At 42.6% G+C, this 13,640-nt stretch overlaps 1 protein-coding gene across 4 annotated transcripts in view; it reads right to left on the bottom strand.

Annotated features, from left to right (window-relative positions):
- Nucleotides 1–6,993: 6,993 nt before the first annotated feature.
- Nucleotides 6,994–13,640, bottom strand: part of GNE (glucosamine (UDP-N-acetyl)-2-epimerase/N-acetylmannosamine kinase) — a 41,484-nt gene continuing 34,837 nt past the window's right edge. For all 4 annotated transcript variants that reach the window (XM_041762556.1, XM_041762557.1, XM_041762558.1 and 1 more), the window contains exons 9-12: nucleotides 13,247–13,468; nucleotides 11,095–11,277; nucleotides 8,455–8,571; nucleotides 6,994–7,700 (exon numbers count right to left, since the gene is read on the bottom strand). In XM_041762556.1, the coding sequence (XP_041618490.1) occupies nucleotides 7,465–7,700; nucleotides 8,455–8,571; nucleotides 11,095–11,277; nucleotides 13,247–13,468 (758 nt within the window). In that variant the 3' untranslated portion in view covers nucleotides 6,994–7,464. The remainder of the gene's footprint in view (nucleotides 7,701–8,454; nucleotides 8,572–11,094; nucleotides 11,278–13,246; nucleotides 13,469–13,640) is intronic.

Raw genomic sequence — 13,640 nt, 5'->3', positions numbered from 1 at the left:
TGGAAGTTCTAGCCAGAGCAAATAGGCAAGAAAAACAAAAGGCTGTCAGTCTTTGCAGATAATGTGACATTATATAGAGAAAACCCTAAAGACCAAGAAACGTGGAACTAATAAATTCAGTAAGTTACAGGACACAAAACCAATATACAGCAATCTCTTGCATTTTTGTATACTCAAACTACCAGAAAGAGAAATTAGGAAAATAGTCCCATTTATAATGGCATCAAAAAGAACAAAATACCCAGGAATAAATTTAAAGATGTGAAAGACCTGTACACTAAAAACCCTTAGACATTAACAAAGGAAATTGAAGACAAAAAAAAGGAAAGATGTTGCATACTTATGGATTAGAATATTATTAAAATAGTCAAAGCAACCTACAGATTCAATGCAATCTCTCAAAATTTCAGTGGCATATTTTAAAACAATCCTAAGTGCCTGAGTGACTAACCTTTGGTTTCATCTCAGGGTTGTGAGACCAAGCCCCGTATCAGGCTCCGTGCTCAGTATGTAGTCTGCTTTAAGACTCTCCCTCTCCCCCACCAAATAAATAAATCTTAAAATTTAAAAAAAAAAAAAATCCTAAAATGTGTGTGGAACCCTAAAATAGCAAACACAATCTTGAGGAAGAACAAAGCTGGAGGCATCATGCATGCTCCCTGATTTCAAACTGTATTACAAAGCTACAGTAATCAAAACGGTATGGTATTGGCATAAAAGCAGACCTGAAAAAAATAAATAAAAGCAGATGTGGATCAATGGAACAGAACAGAGAGTGTAGAAATAAACCTATGGATATATGGTCAGTTAATTTATGGCAAAGGAGGCAAGAATATATAATCAAGAAAAGACCGTCTTGGGACGCCTGGGTGGCTCAGTAGTTGAGCATCTGGTTTTGGCTCAGGGCATGATCCTGGGGTACTGGGATCGAGTCCCACATTGGGCTTCCTGCATGGAGCCTTCTCCCTCTGCCTATGTGTCTGCCTTTCTCTCTGTGTCTCTCATGGATAAATAAAATCTTTAAAAAAAACAAAGACCATCTTTTCAGTAAATGCTGTTGAGAAAATTAGATCACTATTTTATACCACACAAAAACTAACTCAATGTGTATTAAAGACTTGAAGGTAAGACGTGAAATATTGGCAGTAAGCTCCTTGACATCAATCTCGGTGATTTTTTTAATCTGACCCCAAGAGCAAAAATGAACAAGTAGGACTACATCAAACCAGAATGCTTCTGTATAGCAAAGGGAAACCAACAAAAAGGCAACCTAATGAGTGGGAGAAAGTATTTGCAACTCGTATTTAATAAGGGGTTAATGTCCAAAATATATTTTAAAATTCCCATAACTCAATAGCAAAAACAAACCAAAAAGATCCAATTAAAAATTGGTCAAGGAGTCTCAGCAGACATTTTTCTAAAGATCCACAGATGGCCAGCAGATGAATAGATGCTTAATATCCCTAATCAGGGAAATGCAAATCAAAACCATAGTGAGACATCACCTTTTACCTGTTAACAATGGCTATTATAAAAAACAAGTGTCAGAATGTGGAGGAATGGGCACCCTTGCGCTGTGTTGGTGGGAAAGCAAATTGATGCAGCCGCTGTGGAAAATGGTATGGAGGTTCTTCAAAGATTTAAAAGTAAAACTACGGGGCACCTGGGTGGCTCAGTCAGTTAAGCATCTGACTCTTGATCTCAGCAGGGATCAGGACCTCAGGGTCTTGAGATCAAGCCCCAAGTCGGGCTTCGTGCTCAGTGGGGAGTCTGCTTGAGATTCTCTCCTTCTCTGCCCCTCCCCCACTCACACTTGCACTCTCACTCTCTAAAATAAATGATCTTTAAAAATCCAGTAAAAGCAGAACTACCGTATCCAGCAATTCCACTTCTGGGTATTTTTCCAAAGAAAATGAAAAGACTCACTTGAAAACACAAATGCACCCCCATGTTCACTGCAGTATTGCTTATAATAGCCAACATATGGAAACAACCTAAGTGTCATCAGGGGATAAATGAATAAAGAAAATGTGTATATATGTATATGTATTTTTCTGTGTATACACAAGCACACAATGAAATATTATTTAGCCATCAAACAGAATGAAATATTACCATTTGTGACATGGATAGACCTTGAGGGCAAAGTCAGTGAAAGACCAATACTGTGTGATCTCACTTGTGTGTGGAATTTGAAAACCAAAAGGCAACAACCATGCTCATAGATACAGAGAACCAGTAACAAACTGGTGGTTGTCAGATGTGAGGGGTAGGGAGGGTATAGGTGAAATGGGTAAAGGGAATCTAAAGAGGCAACAAAGTTCCAGTTATAAAATAAGCCATGGGGAAGTAAGGTACAGCATGGCAATTACAGTTAATAATATAGGCCTCCCTTGAAGGTACTGTAGGTTCAGTCCCATACCACTGCAAGAGGGACCATTGCAATAAAGTGAGTCAAATGAATTTTCTGGTTTCTCAGTGCATTATGTTTATGCTATACTGTAATATGTGAAGTATGTAATAGCATTATGTCTAAAAAATGTACATAACTTAATTAAAAAATACTTCACTGCTAAAAATGCTAACCATCATGAGCTTTCAGTGAGTTCCCTTTTTGCTGGTGGAGAGTCTACCCTCGAAGTTGATGACCACTGACTGGTGAGGGTGGTGGTTGCTGAAGGCTGGGGCAGATGGGGCAGCTGGGGCAAGTTCTTAAAATAAGACAACAGTAAAGTTTGCCGCATCAGTTGATTCTTCCTTTCATGAACAATTGCTCTGTAGTGTTTGATGCTGTTTGACAGCATTTTACCCACAATAGAACTTCTTTTGAAGCTGGAGTCAGTTCTCTCAAACCTTGCTGCTGCTTTATCAACCAAGTTTATGTAATTTCTAAATTTGCTGCTATCGTTCCAGCAGCTTTCACGGCATCTCCACCAGTAGATAACCATCTCAAGAACCACTTTCTTTGCTCATCCATAAAGAGCAACTCCTCACCCATTAAAGTTTTATCCCGAGATTATAGCAATTCAGACACATCTTCAGGCTCCACTTTGAATTCTAGTTCCCTTGCTATTTCCATCACATCTGCACTTCCTCCACTGAAGTCTTGAACCTCTCAGTCATTCTGTGAGGGTTGGAATCCGCTTCTTCCAAACTGCTGTTCATGTTGGGTTTTGTTTTTTGTTTTTGTTTTTGTTTTTTTTAGTATTTTATTTGAGAGCGAGAGAGAGCAAGAGCAGGGAGAGGGAGAAGTCAGCTCCCAGCCGAACAAGGAGCCCAACGCTGGGCTCAATCCTGAGACTCCCGAATCACGACCTGAGCTGAAGGCAGAAGCTTAACCGACTGAGCTGCCCGGGTGCCCCTCATATTGATGTTTTGACCTCTTCCATGAATTTTTTTTTTTTAGTAGGCTCCATACCCAGCACAGAACCCAACATGGGGCTTTAACTCACGACCCTGAGATTAAGAGCTGAGCTGAGAGTTGGGACACTCAACCAACTGAACCACTCAGGCACCCCACAAATTTTAATGGCATCAGGAATGGTGAATCCTTTCCAGGTTTTCAATTAACTTTGCCCAGATCCATCAGAAGAATCACCTATGGCAGCCATAGCCTGACAAAACATATTTCTTAATAAGGCTTAAAATTTGAAATGACTCCTCCATCCATGGGCTGCAGGTTGGATGTTTTGTTCGCAGGCTTGAAAACATTAATGTCATTGTACATCGCCATCAGAGCTCTTGGATGACCAGATGCCTTGTCAATGAGCAGTAATATTTTGAAAGGAATCTTTTCTGAGCAGGTCTCAACAGTGAGCTTAAAATATTCAGCAAACCATGTTGTCAACAGATGTGCTGTCATCCGGGCTTTGTTCCATTTACAGAGCACAGGTAGAGTAGATTTAGCATAATCCTTAAGGGCTCTAGGATTTTCAGAATGGTAATGAACACTGTTTCAACTTAAGTCACCAGCTGCGTTAGCCCTTAGCAAGAGAGTCAGCCTGTCCTCTGAAGTTTGAAGCCAGACATTGACTTCTCCTCTCTAGCTATGGAAGTCCTAGAAGGCATCTTCTTCCAATATAAGGCTGTTTTGTCTTCATTGAAAATCTGTAGTTTAGTGCAGCCACCTTCATGAATTCTCTTAGCTGGATCTTCTGAGAACTTGGTGCAGCCTCTACATCAGCACTTCCGTGGAGACAGTTTCGTTCCCTAAACCTCATGAAGCAACCCCTGCTAGCTTCCAACTTTCTTCTGTAGCTTCCTCACCTCTCAGCCCTCATAGAATTGAAGAGAGTTAGGGCCTTGCTCTGAATGAGGCTTTTGCTTAAGGGAGTGTTGTGGCTGCTTTGTTCTTCTATCCAGACCAGACCACTAAAACTTTCTCCATATCAGCAATAATTCTTACCTTTTGTGTGTTCACTTGAGTAACACTTTTAATTTCCTTGAAGAACTTTTCCTTTCCATTCACAGCTTGGCTATTTGACATGAGAAGCCTAGCTTTAGCCTGTCTCAGCTTTTGACATGCCTTTCTCACTCATCTCTAGCTTCTGATTTAAAGTGAGAGATGTGTAACTCTTCCTTTCACGTGAATACATAGAGGCCACTGTAGGGTTATTAATTGGCTGAATTTCACTATGTGTCTGAGGGAATAGGGAGGGGTGAAGAGAGGGAGAGGATGGAGACACGGCTTGTCAATGGAACAGAATACAGGCATTTCCCAATTAAGTTCACCATCTTTTATGGGTACAGTTCATGCCCCCAGAGCACAATAGTAACATCGAAGATCACCGATCACAGATCACTGCAACAAATACAATGATTAAGTTTGAAATACTACGAGAATTACTACAGTGTGACAGAGACACAAAGTGAGCAAATGCTGTTGGAAAAATGGTGCCAATAGACTTATGTGATGCAGGCAGGGTTACCACAAACCTTCAGTTTGTAAAAAACACAGTATCTGTGAAGCGCGGTAAAATGAGGTATGCCTATACTATATATCTGAAAGCCGCTACATGAGTAGATCTTACACGTTCTCATCACAGGAGAGAAAAGTTCTGTTTGTATGATAGTTCTTTTTTTTTTTTTTTTTGTATGATAGTTCTTAACTAGGCTTACTCTGGTGATCATTTTGCTATATATATAAATGTTATATAGCAATGCTTCCTATTATAAAAAAATTTTTTTTTGGTTAAGAAATTCCTATTAGATGCCTTAAGAAGTTACATGACCTTTAAAAAGTAAAACAATGCAACAATATAAATCTCTTATGGGAAGACACTTTTAGCTAGAGAGTTAAATAAGAAAACAAAATGCAAAAATGTTAGGATTTCCACAAAGAAATATATTTTATTTTTTCTTTAGAATTTGGCTCAGAACAGTAACATAAAAATATTTACAATAAAATAAATTAATATGTGATTATTTCACTATAAGTAATAATTATGTTGGAATATATTAACCTTTCCATAAATTTAATAAAAACTAAGATTTGGTTTTAGATTTAGTACCATCCTTCCAAATATTTGGTATGAAACTTGGTAGCAATGCAACTCTGGTGTACAGAGCAGTTACAGATGTCACCAAGGAACAACGGATGCCCCTTCGGAGCATACCACCTCACCCCAGACACTGAGAGCCAAGCATACTAGCTTCCTTCCTAGGAATCACTGTGGAATTTTTCAACAATAACCAGGACCTGAAGATTACTTCAGGGCTGGTCAAATTCTAGGAATCAACCAATCTATCTTTTCACATTAACCCACCAGGAAGGAAGGATTTCAAATGCAATATTAATTCTTTCACTTTATTTTGTATGCTAACACCAAAACAATGGAAACCTTCAGGTTTTCCTAAAGTAATCTGAAACATGCATATGTTTTAGATCTAAAAGTACCCATAAAAAAACCTGTCATTAGACCAAATACTGTATTGGCAAAATGTCTACAGCATAGAGGAATATTCGATTAAATTTATCGAGGGACAGCATCAAAGACAAATTGAGTCCATCTTATTAAAGCTGCAGGTAGTCTAAAGTAAATTAGGATATATTCACATTTTGCAAGTTTTTTATATGAGAGGCTGGGTGGCTTAGCAGAAAAGCACAGAGGGACCTGGAATCAAACCCTGTTTTTCTAAGACTCAGTCGCCACTTAGCTTTAGGTACATCATTTAAACACACCAAGACTTAGTTTAGGATCATATAAAATGTAAATTAGGACACTCACCTCACAGGTTTTAAGAATTTAGAATAATGTATATGAAGCACCTAGTTCAGAGCCTGGTATACAGTAGGCACTTAATAAATGATGGGTATTAGTATTTCTCCGACATTAAAATTGATAGCAAGAACCTTGGCCTTCTTAACACCAGTGAAAGCACAGAATCTTATTTTGCCACAGTACACATCACAGATATGGGCTCTACAAACACAGCTATTAATAGATACTCCAGGGTCATCCTCAACATTAGTATAAAAAGTTATCAAAGGGATGCCTGGTTAAGCATCTGCCTTCAGTTCAGGCCATGATCTCAGGGTTGTGGGACTGAGCCCCACATGCATCAGGCTCTCTGGTCATTGGGGAGTCTGCTTCTCTCCTTCTGCCTCTACCCCTCCCGCTTGTGCACGCATGTGCGCTCTATTTCTCTCAAATACATATTTAAAAAAAAAAAAAGAAAAATTACTGAATGGAGAGGTATCTGTCAGTAATGAAGATCCTTTGGGGGTGGTTAATCTCCTTTCAGAGACTGTAAGTCCTAGTGGCTTCTCAGCTGTCCTTAAGAAGATAAGGACAAGGTCACTAAGGCCACTGTCATCCAGGTCCCTAAAGTTGCTCAAGATTATGCAAGAGTAATAACAAATAACATCTTTTAGCAAACATTTGGGGGTGACAGATGTGTCCAATGTCTTGATTGCAGTGATGGTTTCACAGGTATATATGGAGGTTAAAGCTCATCAAATTGTACACTTTTAAAAATACCTCAGTAACACTGTTTTTTTTTTTTTTTAAATAAAAGTTTACTTAAGCCTTTCACAGTGAGATTTCCTTCTGCTTCCTGATTGGATGGATCCCCTTCTGCAATCTGAGTTTTGGGTCAGAGGAAGAAGGATTAATAATCTCCACTCCAGTCTGGAGCCTCCCTCCAGGCAAGGCCTGCAGGTCTAGGTCGTAAGCAGAGCCCTAAGGCATCCTCGTCTACGATCACAGCTCCTTTGGCACAGAAGATTGTGACTGATACTTACAGGGTTTGAGCTAAAATGAACCCAGAAAGAGCAGCAGCCACGAAAATGGGGTTAGGAAAGGTGACTTTGGAAGAGGAGATGAAAAGCAAAAGATTAACTGCCAAAGTCACCTGCCAAATACCAAATTTAAATACCAAATCTGCTTTTTAAGAAATGCTTATCTAAAAGCCTGATTCCACAAAGCAGCTCTGAGTCTCAGTCCACGTCCACACCTGGGAGGCCTAGCAGATCCTGCGAGTTGTATAGTCCAGAACCATGCTGGCAGCACCCAGCAGGGCAGGATCCACCAAATCTGAAACCACCACATCCACATCCTGAACCGAGGACAAGGCTTGCTGGCGGATGACGTCCTTGACGATGTGGATGTAGTGACTGGCTAGGACGCCAGACAGGATCACAAGGGAAGGATTTATAGTGTGGAGGATGTTCACAACCCCAAGACCCAGAGCTGTTCCAGCTACAAGAAAACAAAAATGAAAGTAAGTCTCGGGAGAGCCAAATCAAAAACGCCAGAGGGAGTGCCTGGGTGGCTCAGTGGGTTAAGTGTCTGCCTTTGACTCAGCTTTGGGCTCCTGGCTCAGGGGGGAATGTGCTTCTCTCTCTCTCTCCCTCCCTCCCTCCCTACTTGTTCTCTCTCTCCCTCCCCTCCCTGCCTGCCTGTACTCTCTCTCTCAAATAAATAAAATCTTTAAAACACCACCACCACCACCACCACCACATCAGAGGATGGTGGAGTCAGTAGCCCAGAACAGAAGGCAGTACTTGTAAAGCTATTCATGATTTGTTCTTACTATGAGAAAATGATGTTATAGTTTGAAATTTAAAAAGCTAGGTATGCTATATACTACACCATAGGTTCTCAACTATATATAAAAAAAATTGGAAGACTGGAAGGAAATGTTAATAGTTCATCTGTGTATGGTAAACATGAAGTGATACTTTTTCTTAATCTCCTATATTTCTTTAGATTTCCTATAAAATGAACAAGTAGTTTATTTGTAGTTGTAAAACAAAACAAAACAAAATCTGTTAATAAAGGCAATGCTGCCAAATACCTTGAATGCCATTCCCTTTTTCTCTCTCAGAAAGCAGGAAAAACACCTCTGAACACATTCTGGAGTGCTGATCCCCAGGGCAGCTGGGTATGTGTGGGATCCCTGGGCAGTCTGAGGGCCACCCTGTGGCACAGCTGCCTGGAGTCACATGCTCACCTGTTCTCAAGATGCTCTGGGCCTTCACGTTGCCAAGTTTCGCAGCTTGGATGAGATGGACTGCACTCACGGCCTCGTCTTTTGGCACGGACATCCCTTCCACCAAGAGCAGGTCTTCTGTTTGAGCAGAGGTGAGAAGCAAGGTCATTAGCGAGTTGTGGCAGCCCCACAGGGGGCCAAGCTTAGAAGTCTGCCCGCAAGCAGCAGGCCCCCAAGTGGGAAGACAGTGTTTTCTTTTCACATTTGCAAAGCTTATCATTCACAAATGTCCACATACAGGACTCCAGAGGCCACTGCTGCCCTTTTGCTGCCTAGGTTACACATCACCCAGAACTTCCCCAACTGGAAAATCCTCAACTCCGATCCGAGCCTCCTATCAAGCCCTCTAGCCTCCTTACTTCTCACTTCCACATGAAACAGAGACTTCTAGGTATTTATCTCCTTTCTTTATCCAACCAAGATGCACGTCACATCACTTGCAAAGGCCCCGCATTCTATGGCAGCGCCTAAAGAACCGACATGGCCAGGGAGGGGTTCAGTTGCCAACTCGGTCACTACCAGCTGCACAACCCCATCTGTGTCACATCACCTCTATACTCTCTTCTCTACAAAACATACTCTGGCAGGATTGTTTAAGGAACTAAATGAGATAATGGACGTACAGAACTTAGTTAAATGCTGGCCAGAGTCAGCGCTCAGTGAAGTCTATTATCTGTAGTCCTGGTCTTTTCTGCCCCTCACCACCCCTCATCAGCCCAGCTCAGACCGCCTCCTCATCTGCTATCACGCTTGGGCTCTGACGAGAGAAAATCCCAACTATGGGTTGCTACCTAGCCCGGCCAGCTCTCTCCCCTTCCTCCTCAGGGCTCTCCTCAGCTTCCAACCTCAGACCTTTTACTCTGCTCCCACCACCAGGAGAGCTCCGAACTGCCCACCTCTCTGATAAAGGGTGCCACAGGGCAGGGGTTCCCTGACTTTTCTGCCCCCATCTAAACACATGCCTGTATTTGCATACCTTCCCTCCTCCTCTCCCTCTCTCAGACAACCCAGGCGCTGCAGCTCATTTCCTCCCCCTGCTCAGGGACTTTCCGGGGACTCCACAACCTCCACACCCTCAAGGCACTTCTTCCCTCTTACTCTGTGGTCAGGCTTCTGCTCCCCCTATTTGAATGTGCTCTCTCTTAAGATAAGTTTTTTTCCCCCAGGAGGACAAAAACTGGTTCTTCAGGAAAAAAACAATTAAAAAGCCTACTCTTTTTTATACATATAGTTACATAAACACAAACAGATAAACAGTAGATCTGTGGTACTGAAGTATCACATGTTGTGGCACGGGGAGGATTAGGAAAAAAAAAAAAAAAAGTCCAAACAGGCTCCTAAGGGAGGCTAATGATACAGTGAAATTGAAGAACAAAATTTGCAGGGTTTCAAATGATGTCCCCATGGCCAAAGCCAATGAACTTTTCTGATTTACTTATTAACAGCCCTTGACATTCCCAACTACTCTCTCCTTGAAACACTCTCCCTTTGGCTGCTGTGAGTTTACCCTTTCCCAGTTTTCCTTTCTGCCCATTAAATGCTGCTTTGCCGGATTCCACCCTGACACCTGCCTCACTCCAAGTCTCATTCAGAGGTTTAACTGCCACACCTCAGGGCTGATGATTCCCAAATCCCCACCTCCAACCCACGCATCTCTCCTGAGCGCCAGACCCCCACAGCCAGCTACCCTCTACACATCTCCACCCAAAGTCCCACAGGCACCGAGCCATCCCCTTCTGCCACAACCTGCTCCTCCTTTTATATTCCCAGCCTGTCCACCTAGAAAAATGGACATCACTCTAGAACTATACCATCTAAAGCTACTCTATTCAACAACTATTTTTCTCCCAGAAAACAAAAAGTTACATTTTAGTAAAGAGTCTAAAATTCTGATCTGATCATGTCTTTCCCCTAGAAGCTTCTCCATTAGCTGCTGGTCTTGGCCTACTTCTTGCTATGCTTTATCCACCTTGCCTTTTATGCACCCACACTGCTTCCCAAGCTCGAAAGCGTCCCTGGCTCATCCCAACTTGTCCTGCTAATTCTGTTTACCCTCTCACAACCCCTGGACAGCACCCTAATGCTCCCCTCCCTGTATGAAGAGGGCAGGGAGGGAACACTGGTGTCCTCCTAATATGCATCTATATTCCTTGGCCACCATTCTCAGTGCATTTGACAGTATATTATAATAATAGTAAATGACTCCCTCTTGTATTAGACTAGATAGAACCCATCCTGACTTTTATAACGTGTCCAGAAATAACTTTAATTCAAATAGACTTTTCAGAGTTCACAACTGTAATATGTTAATCCATTTATTTCTTCAGCTAGGGGCTGAAGGAACAAAAATCAAATTGTCTCTGTTATCCTGGAGCTCAAGACCCTTGTCCATCCCCACCACTGGAGGGGAAAGTGTTAATATGGGTCAGGACTAAGGGGAATTTCAGAGCTTTGGTATGAGGAAGCACCACCTTTCCTCTGGGAAGTGAGAAGGATAAAAGTTCTAAGTCTTCAGTATCCAGCTGTTTTTGAAATATCTACTTTGAAATACTTGTCTACCATTTAGCTAGCTATTTAATTCCTCAGGAGAAAAAAACCAACCATCATGTAGCTTTTTTGCTTCCCTCTGCAAGGCCATTCCAGAGGCGTATGCTTCAATACACCCATGACTTCCACAGGAACAGTCAGGCCCATCCAGAGACACAACAAGGTGGCCAAGTTCTGCAGCACAGAAGGAGCTTCCATGGATCAACTCGTGTTGATGGATGATCCCCCCGCCAATTCCTACAGCAAAAGACAATAATCACTGAGGTGGCTCTTCACCTCAAACAGGAAGCTGTGATATAGCAATGCCTCGTCTGTCTAGCAAAGCTTTAGAATGTAAGGTTCTTTATGCTGCCTCTTTTCCTGAATAACTGAAACTTGGCCAACACTTTACCTGGAAGTATTTTGGAGGGAAATATTTTAAGCAGATCCCTAACTCTAATGTTGCAACCCTGTGTTGCATCTACTTGGCTCGCTGTGGGGAACAGATCCACACAGGCTCAGGCTCACCTCAAACTCACACTGCCTGTCTCCTCACTGAGGCCATCTCCAATCAACTCTGAATGGTATTCTGTAGACTTCTTGGAAGGTTCTGGTAGATTTTAGCTCCCACTGTCCTCAAGGCAACTTGGATAATGGCTTTCCACCTACTCTGTTCTACTCTTCTCACTCTTACACTCCTACTTCTCAGGATCACCTCCAACATAAAATACCCACCCCTAAGTCCTCATCTTGGGCTTTGCTATAGGGGAAACCCAAGAAAATACCATCTTTCCAAAATACATCATACACCATCTTCTTTCTTAAACAGAGAATATAAACTATGATTTTGCCTCTTAATGCCACCATGTCTAAAAATCTGTGACTCAGTGATTATGAGTATCAGTGACTCTCTTGTTTTGCAGAGTTTAGGAGTTGTTAAGGAGAAAAGCCTGAGAAGGCTCTACTTTTCAGATTTATCCTGCCATCAGTTACTTCCTGTGGCACCTGCTCTTCAACTCCACCCCTCTTAATTTGCAAACTATCTCAGACAGGAAATCTAGGAAATGATATCCAAGTTTGCTAAAACTGTGTCTGAGACTAAGAGAAGGACCTGAGCTTCTAGAGGAGGTGGCGTAATGTAGAGTTTAAGGGCACACAAATTTTGAGATTAGATATATCTGGGATCAAATGGTGGCTCAACCACCTACCAGCAGAGCCTGTTTCCTCATTCCAAAACTAAACTAGGACATCAGCAAAAATGGCAGAGCAGGCAATTCCAAAAGTCCATCCCTCCACTAAAGCAATGAATAAACTGGCAAAAACTGTCACAACCAATTTTTTTTTGCAACTTTGGAAACTAACACATTTGTTAGTTAGCAATCAAGAAAGCTTAATCAAGGGAGGGAAAAAAAAAAAAAAAGAAACGCTGAATTTTAATAAGCGAACTTTCTGGTATTTTCTGGTCCCACCGCCCGCTCCCAATCTTGGTGGCCTCAAACCAGCCAACATTCTCAGCAAAAATGGCAGTATGGAGGGAGCAAGACTATTTTCAAAACACTGGTTGTGGGATCCCTGGGTGGCGCAGCGGTTTGGCGCCTGCCTTTGGCCCAGGGCGCGATCCTGGAGACCCGGGATCGAGTCCCACATCGGGCTCCCGGTGCGTGGAGCCTGCTTCTCCCTCTGCCTATGTCTCTGCCTCTCTCTCTCTCTCTCTCTCTATCATAAATAAAATAAAATAAAATAAAAAAATAAAAAACACTGGTTGTTTGTTTTGACCAACTTGGCAGCTCCTAGAGGACCAGCTCAAAGGGCTTCTTATGTCATCTACCTCAGAACTTGAGGGGGCTACCCCTGGGGGTGTTTGTCACAGACATTTAAAGGAAAAATATATTAGTCTCCACTGCCTAGCATAAGAGCTGAGAGTTAAGGCAAATATGATACTAACCAAAAAGACTGGGTGGAGAAGCTAGGAATGAGCAGCTTTGGGGAGTAAGGGCTCTGAACAGATCAGACAAGTTCCTGAGAATGTGAGGTCCACATGCATGCCCAGGGCAGGGCACATGCTGGGCAAAGCCTGAGAGGGCCCTCTGCCCTCCCATGGGGCTCCCCTTCTGGCTCTACTCAAGCAGGAGGTTAACACTAGACTTACACGCTGCCTGGCGGACGCTGAGGGTGCGCCCCAACACACGATCTAGCTCCTGAAGCAACCTCCTCATCCTCCCCTCACCTGTGCCTGTGATAAGTGTCACAAAGTTTTCCAGGCCCTTTCCTTGGCCAAATTTCCTTTCCGCCAGGGCAGCACAATTGCCATCATTGTCCACCCACACGGGGAGATGCAAGGTGTCAGACAGCGGGGTCCGGAGGTCCACGGAGTTCCATTCTTGAATCAGTTTGGTTGAATGCAGCACGACTCCTTCCCGGGGATTTACACGGCCACCCGTAGAAATACCTGAGCTCCACCACACACACAAGGGAAATAATTCTGACACACAATCTTAGAAAAGTCTGCCAACTCCCTGCGTTTCAAACACAAATTAACTCACCCAAGATCTCCTAGGACAAATATTACCAAAGATTGCAAGGAAATGTCAGGCAATTCTGAGCTAAACCTGTAGCTCCCC

The sequence above is a fragment of the Vulpes lagopus genome, chromosome 7, assembly GCF_018345385.1.
Source record: "Vulpes lagopus strain Blue_001 chromosome 7, ASM1834538v1, whole genome shotgun sequence".
NCBI classification, from domain to species: Eukaryota; Metazoa; Chordata; class Mammalia; order Carnivora; family Canidae; genus Vulpes; species Vulpes lagopus.
Note: the sequence above shows the minus strand (reverse complement) of the source record. Positions and strands in the feature narration are given on the sequence as shown.